The 18883-nt window shown below is 45.8% G+C and overlaps 1 protein-coding gene across 2 annotated transcripts in view; it reads left to right on the forward strand.

Annotated features, from left to right (window-relative positions):
- Kcnk1 (potassium channel, subfamily K, member 1) overlaps positions 1 to 18703 on the forward strand; it is a 37031-nt gene extending 18328 nt beyond the window's left edge. The window contains exons 2-4 of one of the 2 annotated variants that reach the window (XM_006530716.3): positions 13030 to 13425; positions 17510 to 17710; positions 18369 to 18703. In XM_006530716.3, coding sequence (XP_006530779.1) covers positions 13030 to 13425; positions 17510 to 17710; positions 18369 to 18403 — 632 coding nt within the window. In that variant the 3' untranslated portion in view covers positions 18404 to 18703. Of the gene's footprint in view, positions 1 to 13029; positions 13426 to 17509 lie in introns of both variants that reach the window. The other variant, NM_008430.2, reaches the window with a different exon arrangement.
- Positions 18704 to 18883: the final 180 nt, after the last annotated feature.

Here is an 18883-nt window from a genome sequence, read left to right on the forward strand (position 1 = left end):
TCCTGAAAACCATTGGTTTGGGGAAGGTGGCATTCAGGCAATAGCAGTTTCTTTTGTGAACCTTAGAAACTTATTCCTGGGCCAGCAAGATAGCTCAGCTGGGGTTAAGGCACTGGTCCTCTAAGCCTGACACCTGAGCATTCTTCCTGGAACCCACATCAAGGCAGAAATTCTCTACAAAGTTATTTTCTAGCTTCTCCATGTGCACCTTGACATACATGCTCACTCACATACATTATTTGAGTATACACACACACACACACACACACACACAGTTGCATGTACACACATTCCTAGAATGTTCTGCAGAATCTTATGTGGAAGGCCTATTCAGGTCTGTGTGCTCAGGAAACAGCAGCCCTCTTGTTCACTTATTTATTAGCTGGGGGTGAGAAGTTATAAATACAGGTGATTGGCAGAGGGGCCAAGGTAAGAAAGGGACAGCAAACAGAGTGCATTATCTACCTTCCCAGGGCCGTGCAGTGACAGGTGGCTCTTGCTGCAGGACTTCCGTGTTCTCTGGCATCTCTGTGGACAGACAGATGGCCAGCCCTTTGTGACTGCAGTCTGTGATGGGAAATGTCTTCCGTGAGACGTTAGAAGGTGGCGGGGACTCAAATGCACCTGCCCCAATAGGCTGTGGGCTCTGAGTCAGCAAGGCTTGATGGGAGCTATGCTTTGATTCTAGAACATTCCGAGGGCACAGACAAGCCTTGGTATCAGTCAGGGTTAACATGTATCTGTTGAGTTTTGGTAATAATAATTTTATTTGACAATTGTTCTTTCTTAAAAATTGCACTTAATTTGTTTGTTTGTTTATTTGTTTATGGGTGGCACATGCCATAGCATGCATGTGGAGATCAAAAGGCAACTTTTGGGGATTGGCACTCTCCTTCCACAGTGTGTGCCCTGGGAATTGAACAATGGAAAACCTGGCTAGTGACCCAGTGACCCACTATCCTCTTCTAAGGGCATGGACCCATTCCCCATGACCTGGAAATGGCTTCCTGGGCTCCACCTCATCAGCTCCCGCCACCTCTCAAAAGTGCCACTCTAGGGAAACAAGCCTTCAACATAAGAATCTGCAGGAACATTCTAGAAACAAACTCTGATATGAAAGGGGGGCAGGCAGATAGGGCAAACCCCCTTTCTTCCTGAGTGTGGGGTTAGCAGCCTGCTCTGCCGCGGGATGCTGCTGTGATGCACAGGCCCAAAGCAGCCAAGACAACTGGCTATTGGATCACACTTTCCCAAACTAACCCACAGGAACTTTACCACCTTCTAAGTTGCTTCTGTCACTGTTTGCTGCAGTGGACAACAGATGATCAGCAGAATGATGGTATGAAGTAGAACCTGGGCTCCTGGGGTCGCTGCACCCAGGAAGTGTGGCACAGCAGAGCCTCTGGCCTCAGAGGTGTCCTCTAGGGAGCCATCTGCCATCTTCTGGACTACATCCTGAAAAGCTGGGTCAACCTAAATGGATGCCTGGTTGAGTTTGCCAGTTTTCCAATGTCTTACTGTGCCGGGTAGTTTTTTTTTATCAACTTGACACAAGCTAGAGTTACCCAGGAAGAGGAAATGGACATCAGCTGAAGATTTGCCTCCATAGGATTGGAAAGTCTGTAGGGTCTGATTAATGATTGGTCTGAGGGGGCCCAGCCCACTGTGGGTGATGTGCCCTCCGCTCCTCAGGGAGGTAAACCCAATACTATAAGGAAGCAGGCTGAGTGAGCCCTGGAGAACAGGCAGTACGCCTTTTTCTCCATGGCTTACTTCGAAGGAGTTCCTGCTTCAGGTTCCTGCCTTGGTTCCCATAGATGATGGACTGTAACCTGTAAGCCAAAGCAACCCACGCCTCCCCAAGCACAGAGTGTACAGTTTGTCCAGAAGGAACAATTGTCAAAGGACCAGTGCGATGGCTCAGCAGGTAAAGGCACTTGCTGCCAAGTCTGGTGACCTGAACTTATCCTCAAGGCCCATCTGATGGACAAGGAAACCTGACTCCTGAAAGCTGTCCTCTGACCTATACATGCATGCACATGTGGGAACACACACACAATATACAAATACACACATATGCACACACACGTGCAAATACAAACATGCCATACATATAGTCACAAGTACATATACACACTCACACACCATACACAAACTCACACATACTCACACACATACTTACATACTTACACACACTCACACACCATACACACACACAGTACACACACTTATACACACATATATACACATAAAAACACACACACATACACACATGTTCACATACACACACATACACACACACTTATACACACTCACACATTCACACACACATACACGCACTGACATACCATACCATACACACACACACACACACACACACACACACACACACACACACTGACATATACATATAGAGCAACACAACAAAGAAACAAATTCATAAATATGACCTGTAAAAGAACAGCTATCAAAGAAGTGATTTTATTCCAATATTCAATGGATGCATTATGACCTTGGTTGGTACACAAGGCTTGAGCTCAACTTGGAAAGACCAAAGAGTGTTCAAATACCTGCAGTTCTCTGGTACCATCGGTCATTATTTGGCTCAGACTTAAAAAACGAGATTCTCGTGGTAGCTAAGGTTCGTAAGAATATACACCGTGTTTCCTTTCCAGGAGCTGTTTCAGTAGCTGCTATCCTAGATCCTGCCAAGTTGACAATATGAAGCTCTCCATAAATGAAACTCAGTTTGGTTCATACTAGAATAAAGTACTGATTGGTACCACAAGGACTTCTGGGTATTGGGAGGCACTCTAAAACAAACAGGCAGACATCCTGGCCATGGAACATATATTTTAAAAGACAAGAATAATACCTATGAGTATAAGCTAGTGAAATTTTGTCACATAAAGTAAGCGCTTGAAGGAAGGAGGAATAAGGTAATAGCGGTGATTCAAGGATCACACCGTGGGTGGCAAAGGGATTTTACGTAAGGTGCTCCGTGGCTGAGGGATTTTACGTAAGGTTCTGCATGGCATAGGGATTTTACGTAAGGTTCTTCATGGCAGAGGGATTTTACGTAAGGTTCTCCGTGGCATAGGGATTTTGTATAAGACTCTCCGTGGCATAGAGATTTTACGTAAGGCTCTGCATGGCATAGGGATTTTACGTAAGGTTCTTCATGGCAGAGGGATTTTACGTAAGGTTCTACGTGGCATAGGGATTTTGTATAAGACTCTCCGTGGCAGAGAGATTTTACGTAAGGTTCTGCATGGCCTAGGGATTTTATATAAGGTGCTCCGTGGCATAGAGATTTTACGTAAGGCTCTGCATGGCATAGGGATTTTACGTAAGGTTCTGCATGGCATAGGGATTTTACGTAAGGTGCTCCGTGGCAAACGGATTTTATGTAAGGCTCTGCATGGCATAGGGATTTTACGTAAGGTGCTCCGAGGCATAGGGATTTTACGTAAGGCTCTTTGTGGCATAGGGATTTTACGTAAGGCTCTTCGTGGCGTGGTGATTTTATATAAGGTTCTCTGTAGCATAGGGATTTTACATAAGGTTCTCCATGTTCATTTTGGGCAAGCCTGAAAATTAGTGAGCAAGCCAACCATGCGTACCAACAAGCAAGGTCCACTCCAGATAGTGGTGTTATCATATACAAAGGTCCCATGTCAAGATGTCTAGCATGGAGTCATCTTCTTCTGGCTCCTCTGTGGCAAGTGGGATGTCTTGGAAACCCCACCTGAGTCACCAAAACGAGAGACAGAAAAATATACTTTTCCTCAGTTGGCATGAGTTTGTGGCTGAGACACAGCCCCATAGCGACGGGTGGATTGAGGGGGAAAGTCCAGTTAGCTAAGCATGCAGGTGTATCACATGGGAGAAAAGTATTTTCCCAAAGAACAACACATTTTAGGGGGGTGATGGGACACAGGTAACATTGTCCCAGGTATCCAAGGTGAGAGACATTTCATGGGAAGAGCTGAAGACTCACTGGTCTTGAGTCTGAGTCAATAAAGAAGCCTTGAAATTTACTTCCAGCCTTTAGGAAGAAAGGCAGCAGGAAGTCAAAAAAGACGTTTGTTCTTGTGAACTTCTATTTTGCTTTTAGGTAAATGGAAGGCATAAAGCCTTTGCATTAGATCACCCTCAGCTATAGAGTCCTTTGTAATTTGTAGGGGAAATATAACTTAGTGTTTTACTGCTGTGACCAGATTCCATGACCAAGGCAACCCTTAGAAGAACAACATTTAATTGGGGCTGGCTTACAAGTTCAGAGGTTCAGTCCATTATCATCAAGGCGGGAACATGGCAGCATCCAGGCAGGCATGGTACAGGACAAGCTGAGAGTTCTACATCTCCATCCAAAGGCAGACAGAAGAAGATTGGCTTCCAGACAGCTAGGATGAGGGTCTTAAAGCCCATGGCCACAGCGACACACCTATTCCAAGAAAGCCACACCTACTGCAGCAGGGCTACACCTTCTAATAGTGCCACTCCCTGAACTGAGCATATACAAACCATCACTATATATACACATATGTATGTGTGTGTGTGTGTGCATGTATATATCCTCTTATCTCCCATTACTGTAACAAAATCTTAAGACCATCAACTTATAAGGAGGAAAGATCTATTTTGGCTCATGAACCCACCGTCTTTGTTTTAGACCTCTGCTGTGACGGAGAACATCATGGTAAGGAGAAAGTGGAGGGCAAAACTGCTCAGCTGTCCTGAAAAGACAGCAGGTCCCAGGGATCCACCTGTCAGCCTCTGCGGGTTACAATGCACGGCACTGTGCCCATTCTTCACATGGGTGCCTGGGATGGAGTCTGGGTCCTAATGTTTCCATGACAGACATCTTAGTGGCTGAGAATTCTCCCCAGCCTTAGAACATGTTCACACCTTTGGAAAGGGAAGGGATGGTAAGCTAATCTGGCTCAAGGGGTGGGATAACCCATAACAGTACATTGGTTGATAGAGGAGAGTCATCAGCTGTTTAATTTAGGGCAACAGTCCTGAAAGTTCTTACCCTAAATAGCAAAACAGGGTGCGGGACCCTCAAGGTCAGCTGCAGTGAAATTAAGCCAGGGTTTCCACACCACACAGTCCTCTCTGTTGACTTCACCTGTGGCTGATTAATGTCTCCTTTTTTTTTTTCCCCCTCACCCGCCAGCCTGTGCAATTTATTTTAAGACAGCTCAGATTTTTTTCTTGATCAATTGCTGTCAGGATCACTGTGGAGGATGTTATCTTAAAGATGTGGTGCGAATGAAACTGTGTGCAGAGGGTAGAGTGGAGCAGGCAGGTGGCTTCCTTGTGGTCTGCTAGGAGCTGCGTGGGGACAGCTCACGCACCATTTCTTCCGGCAGCAGTGAAACAGTTGTCTATAGTTTCAGGTGCACACATGAGCTCCAGACAGACAGCAAGCACATGGATCATTCACTTTATCCTCAGGATACCTGTGTGAAGCATCATAGAAGTCCACAGGGAACGCCTTGGATGACTGACGAGGCAGAAGTGTATGCTAATTGAGAAACTGCTGCCTCTGACAGGTGTAAAGTTTCCATTCAGCTTCAGTGGACATCGTGCCTTCTTCCTGTAGCCACTAGGGATGTTGACAAAGGACGATTGTGAGTCTCGGGAATGGAGGTGGGCAGATTCCATTGGCTCCAGAGAGTGCCTCATGACCCTCATCCCTTCACTCATTATGAGAGTTGAGGACCAATTCACCTTCTATTCTAGAACTGGGATTTGGGGCCAAGTGGGAGCTCTCTTGATGACTTGTGGCTTTTCTGTGACTAGGAACATGTTGCAAACACGACATCAAGAAAACTGTGTCTGGGTTGGAGATATGGCATCATCATTAAGGGCACTGGCTGCTCTCCCAGAGGACTCAGTTTGGTTTCCAGCACCCACATTGGGTGGCTCACAACCATCTGTAACTTTCACCTCCAATGGGGTCTGACACACACTTTGGGCATCTATGCACACTGCACACATGTGCACATACCCACACACTCATACACATAAATAAAATCGCACCTCCTTGTCAGTGTTTTGAGTTACCTCTGCAGTCTGCCTTCCCAGCACAATGGCGCCTAGCAGTTCCCAGGAGGAGAAAGATTAAATCCGGAGTTGTCTGAGCAGCCTCCATGCCTGGGGGAAAGCCTGCAGCAGGGATTGTGTATCCTGTTATGAAAGTGCACATCTAGGAGATCTCTACAGTATACTAATTTTGAAACCTCGGGGTAGCGATGGCTTCAGGGTGGTTATGTTAAACCCAGAGGGGACCTCGGGGAAGTGGCAGGTAGAGAATGTAAGACTTTTACTCAGTAGATCAGCAGTAATTCATGCTCTTGTGCTTCCAGAGAGCTTTGTCTGTTGTTCCTATCGTCTGCACTGAATCACCGCCAGCATAGCCCTGTTACTAACATTATCAAGGTGGGGCCTGAGGGATGGCTTAGTACCTAAGAGGACTTGCAGTGCAAGCACGAAGACCTGGGGTCAGATCCCCTGGAGCCCACATAAAAAGCTAGGTGTGTACCTATAATCCCAGTACTGTTTGCGGCAGACAGGAGGATGCACAGGTCACTGGTTGAACATTATAAACATGCTTTTTGGTTTGTCTGGGAGGGTGTTTCTGAAGGAGGCCAGCATAGGGTTAGGCTAAGGAGATCTACCCACCAGTGTGTCTGTCTGGTTGTGTCTCATCTGTTGAGGGCCAACACTGAACAAAGGATTAATTCTCTCTGCCTCCCTGTGCTGGGGCTTCTGCTCTTGGATATCAGAGGCTTTGCTTCTCAGGACAGTGCTCTGTTCTCTGTAGGTTGGAAGCCTGGAGGCTTCAGAGAAGGATGTGTTCCCTCTAACCCCTTGTAGGCACACACAGTTCTAAGAAAAAGCAAACAAGCAGAGCCCAGGTTTGCAAGTCAGTCAGGAAGCCACTGGTTTGTGTTTCTATGAGGCCAGATTTCAGTTCCTGGAGTCCGCTCCTGGGCCTCCTTCCCCAGTGAGCGTGCACCAAGCTAACCATACAGAAGATACATTGTTCCAAATTGTTCCCTATCTTGCTAGTTAATGAAAAGAAGCAAAGATAATTACTACACTGGCTGAACTACAGACTCTCTGAAACATCTGGGACAGGTGAGAAAGTTGTTTGCTCTGGGTGTGAAGTCATGTGAGAGTTCACAAAGGTTCTCTGAGATACCTCGAAGTTGATTTAAATAACAGGGTTATTTACATGTCAGCATGGCCTTAGGGTTTAGGTGTGAAGTGTCCCCTATGGTCTCATGTGTTTGCATGATTACTCCTTAGATGGCAATGCTATACTGGGTGGATCTGACCCACGTAGAGAAATTGAGTCACCAGAGGGGAAAGCTCAGCCCTGCTTCTTGCCCTAGGTCCTCTCTTCCTCCTCCAGGTTTTCTGCTTTCATCCCGTTTTCTGCCCCAAGGTCTCTGCTTTCCACTCTAGACTCCTTGCTTCCTACCCTGGTTCCCCACTTCTTCTTCCAGGCTCCCTGTTTTCTGTCCCAGGTTCACAGCTTCCCTATTCCCAAATATGTAACACTTCCATCACCACCAGTACACACAAGAGCTGGTCCTGTCTGCCACCACGCAGTCCCCACCATGGCGGACTGTGCCCTGTCAAACTGGGAGCGCACATTTGCTCATAGATTGCTTCCTTCAGAGATTCCATCACAGTAATGAGAAGGCAGCCATTCACAGCCCCAGATTCGAGATTAGCCAGAGCAGTGCTGGAGCCGTTGCAGCCACAGGGCCCAAATGGGAAGACTGATACCCTAGAAGGGTGATGTTCATATGGCCACCCGTGGTGTGTACCCTCCTGAGACTCACAGGTGCAAAGCTGTGACTGAGCATAGCAGCTGAGGAACAGGAGACTGGAACTGAAGAATCAAGTGTAGATCTGTCTTCCTAGGAACCTAACTCTTTTGCTGTCTTTGGAGTCAGTCTGTGCCTCAGTTCCATTTCCTGTTGTGACTAAACAAACAAAGGAAAAGAAAATTAGAAGAGAAAGGGTTTTGGAGGCCCATGATTCCGTGACAGTTTGTGACTGGGGCAGGAACCTGAAGCCCCTGGTCACACTACATCCACAGTCAAGAGCAGAAACAATGAACACTCACTGCCTGTGCTCAGCTTGACTTCTCTACTCTCCTAAGTTCGGGATCTCCAGCCTAGGGAATGGTGCCGCCCACTTTCAGTCTGCGTCCTCCCATATCAAACGATGTAATCAAGTTAATGACTCCCAAGCAGGACAACCTGATCTAGACAATCCTTAGCTGAGACTCACTTCCCAAGTGACTCTAGACCATGTCGAGTTGGTAATTAAAATTAATTTTCACACTTTTCACTATACAAACTGATTTATATAAACATCAAGGAGGTAGGAAGAAATGGCTCTGGGTCAGGATCCCGTGTGCATAATTTTTAACCTCTTAGCTGGATTCTATTACAAGCATAAAAATGACCTTCAGCAGCCAGATACTGTGTGGTGATCATGTTTAAGCCTAAAAAGAACATCATAGTTAATGACATTTAGTCAATGTGTAATACAAAGAGACAGAGTAAAAATTATGTTATGTCCTGAAGCTGTGTTCATGTGTGGATTTGTGTGTGTGAATATGTTCGTGCATGAATACATGTGTGCGTGTGTGCATGCCACCTACGCATGCACATGGAGCAGACGACAGGCTTGAGGATTGTTCATGTGTGGATGTGTGTGTGCATGGATACATGTGTGCATGAGTGCATGCCACCTACGCATGCACATGGAGTGGAGGACAGGCTTGAGGATTGTTCATGTGTGGATGTGTGTGTGCATGGATACATGTGTGCATGAGTGCATGCCACCTACGCATGCACATGGAGTGGAGGACAGGCTTGAGGATTGTTCATGTGTGGATGTGTGTGTGTGTGTGTGTGTGTGTGTGCATGGATACATGTGTGTGTGTGTGCATGCCACCTACGCATGCACATGTAGCAGATGACAGGCTTGAGGATTGTTCATGTGTGGATGTGTGTGTGCATGGATACATGTGTGCACGAGTGCATGCCACCTACGCATGCACATGGAGCGGAGGACAGGCTTGAGTGTTGTTCCTTAGATCCTGTCACCTTGTTTTGGACACAGAGTTTCTCATTGGCCCATGGCCTGCCAATTCAAGCCTAAGTCCTGGGAAGACAGGTATATACTTCATGCCTGACTTTTTCCCATGGGGTCTCAGGATGAATCACAGGTCCTCCTGCTCATAGAGCCACACTACCACCTGAGCCATCTCTCCAGCCCCCTAACCCCAGAAACGAGTCTACTTTTCTACTCCTCCGTCATGAAAACCTAAATCACATAATTTATTGGGACAGGTGAGAGACGGAAGACCTAGGCTGTGTGGCATAGATGTGTCATACTTTTTAAAAAGCATTTGTTTATATATTGATTTTTAGTGGGTGTGAGAGTGTATGTGTGTGTATCACACACATGCAGTGTCTGTGGATACTGGAAGAGGGCATTGGATGGAACTGAAGAGGGAACTGAAGTCACAGGCAGTTGTGGGTACTAAGAATAAAACTCATTTCCTCTGCAAGAGCAGCAAGCACTCAACCCTCGAGCCATCTCTCCAGCCCCATTTAACCCTTTCAAAACAGCAAATTTACAAAAATACCCCCTAAAAGGGAATAAATCACAAATATACACATTTCTTATCTCTTGCCTCAGATTTCTTCCTTTCCTTTACAAACTCCCTGCTAAGTCATTTCCATCCCTTGAAATCTCTGCTTAACTGTCCTGGCCTGTGGAGGCTCTCTCTCACTGCCTCATGCTCTTAGCCACAAGCTCGCAACAACACTCCTGAATCTCAGCTTTGCTGTGGTTCAATAAAAAGCTATGTCCAGAGTTTCCAGTTATCCCCGATCACTGGAACCTGTCCCCTAGTGAAAGCTCTAGCTTCTGGGGACCGGGAACCTGTGTGCTGGGCTGCTTGACGGGCAACTGGTCTCATTCTTTGCCATCAAAAGAAACATCCAACTTTCCCCTGTTCCGTATGCTGCCTGAATGTGGCACACTATTGGCATCTTTAATGCTGTGTGGAAGCCTCAGCTCTCTAAATGTCAAGCTCAAAAATTAGCCTCAGCCTCCCAGGAGCTGTTGGCTGCGTGGGGACCAGATGGATTCAGGAATTGATACGGAGAGTGATGGTTCTTAACCATGAAGGGACATGTGTCACTTCTGAGAACTCCATAAAAGCGTGTGGCATATGTGGATAGATGTGTATGTTTGCATGTGGCTTCAGAAGATGATCTGTGGTTCACTCAAGAGCCGCGTACCTTCTGGGGCAGGCAATCAGGACAATCAAGGGATCTCTCTCTCTCTCTCTCTCTCTCTCTCTCCCTCTCTGTGCTCACAGGGTACAGAGGTCAGAGGAGGACATGGGGTATCCTGGTCTATCACTCTTGGTTTTATTCCCATGAGACCAGATCTCTCAAAGAAAGTGGAGTTGGGCTGGCTACCAGGAAGCCTCGGTGGCTCTCTTGTTCCCTGCCCCCTTACTGAGAAGGGGTTTTGGGTGCATGTAAGGTCATTCTTGGCCTTTTACGTAGGCATTAGGGATTTGAATTCAGCTCTTCAGGGGCTGAGGACAATTATGTCATCTTGAGTCCCAAGAGAGGTGTTTTGTTTTGTTTTTTGTTTAAATATCAGATACTTGAGAATGAAACAGAATTTGAATCTACAACCAAGGAATTTGGAACTGTTCTTTTAAAGCAAGATACATTCCTAAGACTACATTTTGAAACCTTTTTCAATTACACTAACATGTCATTTTTTTTCAGAACCTAATTTTATTTTATTTTTTAAATGCACCTAACTAGTTCTCTTGAATGGACTTGATCACACACACTTGCCATTTCCGAAGGAAGCCCTCATGGGATTTCAGACATGGTCCAGAGAGCCTCCTACCTGGCTGAGTTCTCTCTTGCTGGCATTTGCTACCACCCCCCAATATGTTTTTTTTTTAATAATGATTTTGAGGAAAGAAAAACAGACACAGGTTATGAGCAACAATCCCTAGTCCTAAAGTAACAATCACTAATCCTAAATAACAGAGACTAGTCCTAAATAACAGTCACTAGTCCTAAAGTAACAATCACTAGTCCTAAAGTAACAATCACTAGTCCTAAAGTAACAATCACTAGTCCTAAAGTAACAGTCACTAGTCCTAAAGTAACAATCAATCACTAGTCCTAAATAACAGAGACTAGTCCTAAATAACAGTCACTAGTCCTAAAGTAACAATCTCTAATCCTAAAGTAACAATCACTAGTCCTAAAGTAACAATCACTAGTCCTAAAGTAAGTCACTAGTCCTAAAGTAACAATCACTAGTCCTAAATAACAGAGACTAGTCCTAAAGTAACAATCACTAGTCCTAAAGTAACAGTCACTAGTCCTAAAGTAACAATCACTAGTCCTAAATAACAGAGACTAGTCCTAAAGTAACAATCACTAGTCCTAAATAACAGAGACTAGTCCTAAAGTAACAATCACTAGTCCTAAAGTAACAATCACTAATCCTAAATAACAGAGACTAGTCCTAAATAACAGTCACTAATCCTAAAGTAACAATCTCTAATCCTAAAGTAACAATCACTAGTCCTAAAGTAACAATCACTAGTCCTAAAGTAACTAACAATCACTAGTCCTAAAGTAACAATCTCTAATCCTAAAGTAACAATCACTAGTCCCTAAAGTAACAATCACTGGTCCTAAATAACAGTAACTAGTCCTAAAGTAACAATCACTAGTCCTAAAGTAACAATCACTAGTCCTAAAGTAACAATCACTAGTCCTAAAGTAATTGCTGTGGTTTACTGGTAGGGCAGAGTGCCAGGTTTTCTGTGTCTGGAAATGGCAAGAGGGAAATGTGTGGAGTTCTGGCTGTGTTCTGAAGCTAGAGCCTGGGCTAAGAGACTCTGAAAGAATTACCCAGCCCTTGACTCCCTGGGATTTTGCTTTCTGTGCCTTTACGGTGTCTGCTCCACCCCACCCCACCCCCTTACTCTTATCAATCGGCTTCCCCTCACACACCTTTATTGTCAGTCCTACTGGGACAGTCCATGAGTCATCTGGTTCAAATGGGAGTGTAGTGTATCTTATACATAGAGGTTGGCGAGGATCCTGGGAGGAGCATGGATAGAGGGATCAACCTTGATGAGTGATCCTGGGTGGTCTGAGGTGATGAGGCTGCTGTCCTTTGGCACTCAGCTCTTCCTTCTCAGCCCTGTAATGTGTCTTAAACTAGAGACCTGTGTATGAGAGGAGCTGCTGGTCTGACATGAAGAAGGGAAGGGGGGGACACTTCAAATGTCACCAGAGGGGATCTTGGGGGTGTCTCCTAGCAGTCATGAAACTGTAAATTCATTAAAAAATAGGAATGGGGGCCCAAGAGATGGCACAGAGCATTGAGTACTGGAGTTTGATTCTCAACACTCACCTCAGGTGGCCCTCATCTCTGCGGGGACCTGCACTCATGTACACAGAGGTTCACACAGACACATAGGCACATGTGAGGTGAAAATAAAAACCATAAAATACCCTCCACAGGATAGGAGCAGGCCATGTGTGTTTTAAGAGCTTAGGGTTCAGGGCTCCTTCCTACCGACAGCGAGAGAAGAGTTATTTGAAAGGGTGGATCTTTCTTCGGCTGTTGTACATAACTGGTTTTCTATTTGCTGGAGCACACTTGTCCAATCCTTGGGGTGGTCGGGAACAGTCTGAACGAAGCCTTTCTCGTTTGCTGGGTCCCTCCCCTTAACTTTCTTATGATTCACATATCTTGCCTCACAAATGACTGTCACCTGTGCTGAATGTTGCAGCCCATCAGAGGCCAGAGCCTGCGAAGGCTCACACCGAACATTTCCTGCTCTCTCTTCCTTGCAGCCCACATGCATGCTGTTTCCTAACTTGTGTTCTGCTTCTGGTGCACTCACGGGCCTTTTCCTCCTTACAGGCTATGGCCACACGGTGCCCCTGTCAGATGGGGGCAAAGCCTTCTGCATCATCTACTCTGTCATCGGCATCCCGTTCACCCTCCTCTTCCTGACGGCCGTGGTCCAGCGTGTCACCGTGCATGTCACCCGCAGACCAGTCCTCTACTTCCACATACGCTGGGGCTTCTCCAAGCAGGTGGTGGCCATTGTCCATGCCGTTCTGCTGGGATTTGTCACCGTTTCCTGCTTCTTCTTCATCCCAGCCGCCGTGTTCTCTGTGCTGGAGGATGACTGGAACTTCCTCGAGTCTTTTTACTTCTGTTTCATCTCCCTGAGCACCATCGGCCTGGGGGACTATGTTCCAGGGGAAGGCTACAACCAGAAGTTCCGAGAGCTGTACAAGATCGGAATCACGTGTGAGTACCCATGGCGGGCGGCAGGTTGCGCGTCTCTTCTGTTCCCCCACGTTCCACTTTGTCTGGGATTGACAGTCAAGCCAACTGCTTGCGTTCTCTTTGGAGTATTTTCTTTTCGTCCCTGACTTCCCATAGCTGTCTCTCTTCACCATTCCCTCCACAACTCTTTTTGCTTAGTTATGTTTCCAATGCTCTGTGACTCCTGTGTGTTTTCATAAGGGGTGCACACATGTCCCCACTGAGTTTCTTGTGTGTATTTTCATGGGGGTGTGTAGTTGTCCTTGTTTGTTGGAGGACAACCTCCCTGGTCCTTTCTCTGGTGCCTTCTTCAGGGTCTCTCTTTGGCTTGGTATTTCATCAAGCTGACTGAGCTTGATGGCCGTGCTGGAGGATGACTGGCTGACCTGTCCCCAACGGCCATCTCACCATCTCTGGGATTACAGCACAGGCCAGGACAACAGATTCCCCAAGGAGTTGGAGAATCCAACTCAGGGCCTCACACTTGTGAGGTTCCTTACTGCCTGCCGTCTCCCTCCCTGGTCAGTGTCTCTAACTGTGTCACAGGTGTGGTAGCCAACTTCTACTAAACTAACTTAGTTTACACTGTTAAATATTTCACACAGAAGAAAATAAGACCCACCCCACCATACTCCCCCTCCCCCACCCTGGTCACTAACAACATGTTCTTTAGTTTTCCAGATTTCTCAAAGTGGTCGCTGACCTCATTTTTATGTTATTTTGTTTCGAAGTTACCGGACATCCATTGTTTTTAGGATTTAGTATGGAAAATGATGTAGACAATGTCTTTTAGATTAAAGTGCCTGCAGATACGAGTATGAAATCCCAAGTCCAGACCTTTAGCATCCACATAACAAGCCAGGTGTGGCGCCATGCCAGAATGGGACAGATTCAGGAGGATCCCAGGGTCGCTGATGGGTCAAGCTAGCTGAAAATGCAAGCTCTGGGGTCAGCGAGACACTCAAAAATAAACTGGAGAGCCAGGGAAAACGTAGAATGTCAACCTCTGGCATCTACATGCACATTCACAAGCAAACACGCCTCCATGGAGACATGCCTGTGAACACACACACACAACAGACAACATACAAGCTGGGAAAAAATGTCACTCATCCATTTGGAAGAAATGGCTTATTTTCTGAGTGGGCCCTCCTATGTGTTCAGGACATGTAGCAAAGCGGTTGCGACACAGTTTCCATTTCTGCCTTCTCTCGATTCTTTCTTTCTGTGACCTGGCTCAGTCATAGCTTCTAGGAAGTCATGGATTCTTGAGCAGCGGGCACGCCCTTATCCCGTCTTGGTCTTGTGGTTTTAAACCCACAAAGTGGTTGGTTGAACTGTGTGTGTCTTTGAATATTTCCATGAAACGGTAGGCTCCCCAGGAACAAAGCCACCACTCACAGAACCCCAGTGCTTTCGATGGCTTCTGGCTCCAGTCCAAGCCCAGTAAATATTTGCCAGAGTCCTGCAACGAGGGCTTCATACTCTATATTTTAGTCTGTGTGTGACTCTGGGACCACCCCACAGCCCACCCTCCTTACCTGTTGACTGTCTATGTTGCCTATAATTTGGTAGCATGGCAAATCACCTCGGTGTGGAGATCTTTCTGTATTATACTTCTTATATTTGAGATCTTTCTAAGAAATAAAAATATGTGCCCTAAGTGAATATATTTTTGTGTGTGTGTGTGACTCACAGATCACAACTCCGAGGTCCCCAGATGGAACACACATCCACACAATCACTGGTATCTGAGTTCCCATCCTCCTTGGGTGGCATTGACAAAAAAAATTGTGTGTGGCTTTGATGACAATATAGACATCATCTTAACTTTCTAAAAGCTAGCAGGTCAATTGTTTAACTTCCATTTTGCTTTCTAATTTCTCCGTGAGCTAGGGAAGTAGAGTATCCCTGTGGTTGTGCCTTCTGCTTACACTTCTCTCTGGGTAAATTACCCTCTTCCTCCTGGCACGGGAGCTCTCTCAGCTCTCCACAGAACACCAAATTCTTCCTTAACCTGCACTCCTTGTTACAGTGTGGACCTTGTTTTTCAGGCAGCCCACCAGGAGAGATTTTATGCTTGGAGTGTTCAGGACTTGATTATCTAAGGAATGAATGTTCCGAAGATGTAGGTGGGATCAAATCCCACAGCTTACCTGAAACCCCATGGGCTCTTCTGTCAGAGTTCCAGAGTCTGCTTAAATAATAACCATGGAGGGAGTAGATTCGTCTAGTGCGACTGCTACCAGTGCTACTGCCAAGCACAAAAAAGTCCCCATGGCACCAGCTTACTGCCAAAGCCAACAGTCAAAGCTGGCAATGCGTAAACTGTGCCTGACATATCCAGGACCCCCCAAGCCCCAACAAGGCAAACTTTAACTTTCCTTGTCTGCATTTTCTGGAGATCTTTTACGACTTACTCCTGAACATGAAACGAGTAGGCTCAGGAAGCAGAAGTTATGACAATACTATTGAGTGCTTGGAAAGGTGCTCACAAAACAGGAAAGACGTTTTGTGACTCTGATTCTAGAAGTCGGCGAGGAAAGGGTCACACTGGGTGACTATCACAAGCCATTTGATCTAAGGAAAGTCACATTAGCAACAATCGACTGCTTTCTTCCTCTAAGAGTGAAGCCAGGAGAGAACAGGATGCCCGGTTTCAGGCTGAGGCATTAGCAGTGTTGAGCAGCGGGGAGCAAATTAAAAATGGCTGATGTTGGAAAAGGCAAGAAGATTCTTGTTCAGATGTGTGCCCAGTGCAGAAAGGGCAGGTAAGCATAGAATGGACCAGATCTCCAGGTCTGTTTGGGTAGAAGACAGATCAGGCCTCTGGATTGTCTTACACAGGCACTAACAAGAGCAAAGGCATGGCCTGGGGAGAGGCTATGCTGAGTATTTAGAGAACACCAAGAAGTACAACCCTGGAACAGAATAATATTCACTGGAATTAAGAAAAAGGGAGAAAGAGCAAATCTTATAGCTCATCCTGATGAGTAAAAACACCTGCCTTATTTATTACAAAACAATGTCTCATGGTTTTTAAGGTGAACCATAATTCAATTCATATATCAGAATTCAGATCATGAATGGTAACGGTGTTTCTGTTGGACAGTCCAGATTTAGATACAAGCGCCTGGTAGTTCTGTGGGTATCATCCTTTTGAAAATAACTACTCCAGTTGTGTAAAATTTTCACTCTTCTCTCTCCCTTAGTGACATTCAACTTTCTACGAATTTGAGGAGTCACTGCAAAAAGCAATAGAACGTTTTTATACTTAGATGTATGTAGCTGGGCACATGAGTGTGTTTAAACACAGGAACAGTCAGTCTTTCATGGACTCGGAATCAAGCAGAAGACGGAGCTGTGTTTCCGTCTGTGTCACAGACCTGTACAGGCGGTGGTTAAACACCAGGAAATAGCTGTCTGCTCTTGACGATGCCGATTTAAGATTTGATTAGAATTCCCTGTGTCAAAGGTTGCTGCCTTTTAGTACCGAATGGCGTTTTGATGCGGTTTATGCATGATATCAAATAAAGAGTGTTTAACACCTAAAGACAACTAAAGCCAGGCTTGGAGAGACTGCTTGGCGGGTAGGTGTGAGCACAGCAGGCATGAGGACCTGAGCTTGAATTTCAAGCACCCACATAAAAAGCAGGGCTGGGGTGCGGGCAGGATGATCCTAGGGCTTGCTGGCTGCCAGCCTAATGCCAGGTTCAGTGAGAGACATTGTCTCAGGGAAATAAAGTGAAGAGCAACAGACAGGACATCCAGTGTCCTTTGGCCTCTGCACTCATTTGCATGGGTGCACCCTCCCCCTTGTGTGAAGCTCACTCACACCACGTCTGAAGCCTGTGATTGTGACTAATCCAAAGTCATCGGCGGCTAAGCCTTTTCTCGTTCTTTCTCTCTGCATTCCTCCGTGAGCTGTGTGGACTTCAAACCTCCCTAGAAATCAGCTACCTGCCGGAGAAGCCTTGTGTGTGGCGTGGGACGGGGAGAAGTTGTTCCGTCTTGATTTCATGGTAACTAGGTCAGACTAAGATGCTGCCTGTCTTCTGCTTCACAGGTTACCTGCTCCTCGGACTCATCGCCATGCTGGTTGTCCTGGAGACCTTCTGTGAACTCCACGAGCTGAAGAAGTTCAGGAAGATGTTCTACGTGAAGAAAGACAAGGACGAAGACCTGGTTCACATCATGGAGCACGACCAGCTGTCCTTCTCCTCCGTCACTGAGCAGGTGGCTGGCCTGAAGGAGGAGCAGAAGCAAAGTGAGCCTTTTGTGGCCTCCCAGTCCCCACCCTATGAGGATGGCTCTGCAGACCACTGAGTGTGGGCGGACAAGAGGCAGAGCCTTGACTGCATCCATTTTTAAAAGAAAGTCAAAGCTAAGATGATGTTATTTTAAGAAATATCTACTGTTAACAACATTTTAAAAAAAAAATGGAACTTTGGATTCTTGGGGTGGGTTTTAATCCCTGGGCAAATGAGGTATGCACCTGTAACTCATAGGAGATGTGATCACCTGGTGCCATACACTGGGGACGAATACTTGAAACAGTGTACTGCAGTAGGCGGAGGCAGATTTTATATGTAACTGGGGACTCTGGGTTTGCATTCCAATCATTTTGCCGACAGCTAAGCAGCAACATTTATATTTATAAACGAAACAAAACAAAAATCTATAGAGATGTATTTTATAAGTAGGTTTAAGTGTCCTGGCTTGCATGTGCCTATCCAAAATGATTATTTTTGTAGAGTCTAAATTAACTCTATTTATAATGAATAGGCCACCATCCACTGTGTACATAAAACATATAAATATGTTTATATTCTGTACATATGTGTAGGCTAACAGATATCCCTGTACTTCTTAAGCCAAGATAAGAGATATTTTTTTTTTCTTCTTGATTTCTCTTTATACTAAAGAACCCAGAATTGCTACCACAAGCTGGGAGGCCTAACAAACTCAAGAGAAAATCGGTACGATATTCTGTTCCTGTATACATTTCTACCCTCTTGCAACGGTGTAGGACCAGACAACAAGTGAGGAAGAGAGTTGGTGAGAAGGTGAATCTATTTGGACTGGAAGGCATACCACCACTTCTACCCACTTCACAGGTCTGGAGGGCATACCACCATTTCTACCCACCTCACACTAAAGCACAATGGCAGTCCCCCTCTCCCCTGAACAGATTATGTCAGGTTAATCTGAGAATTCTACATTTAGAATCTGAAATCAATAAAATCATGGCAGATGGCAATTTTGTGGTTTATTACAACTGATGTTTTTCTCTATGTACATTGTCCGTGTATGCCCCACTTGAGAGATACTATACAATAACAGTGCATCTGGGATGTCAGGATAGATACTACACAGTAACAAATCACTGGTGTTTCTGGCATGTCAGGACATTTAATGAGACCAGGTAAAGACCATCTAA

This window comes from Mus musculus, chromosome 8 (genome assembly GCF_000001635.26).
Source record: "Mus musculus strain C57BL/6J chromosome 8, GRCm38.p6 C57BL/6J".
NCBI classification, from domain to species: Eukaryota; Metazoa; Chordata; class Mammalia; order Rodentia; family Muridae; genus Mus; species Mus musculus.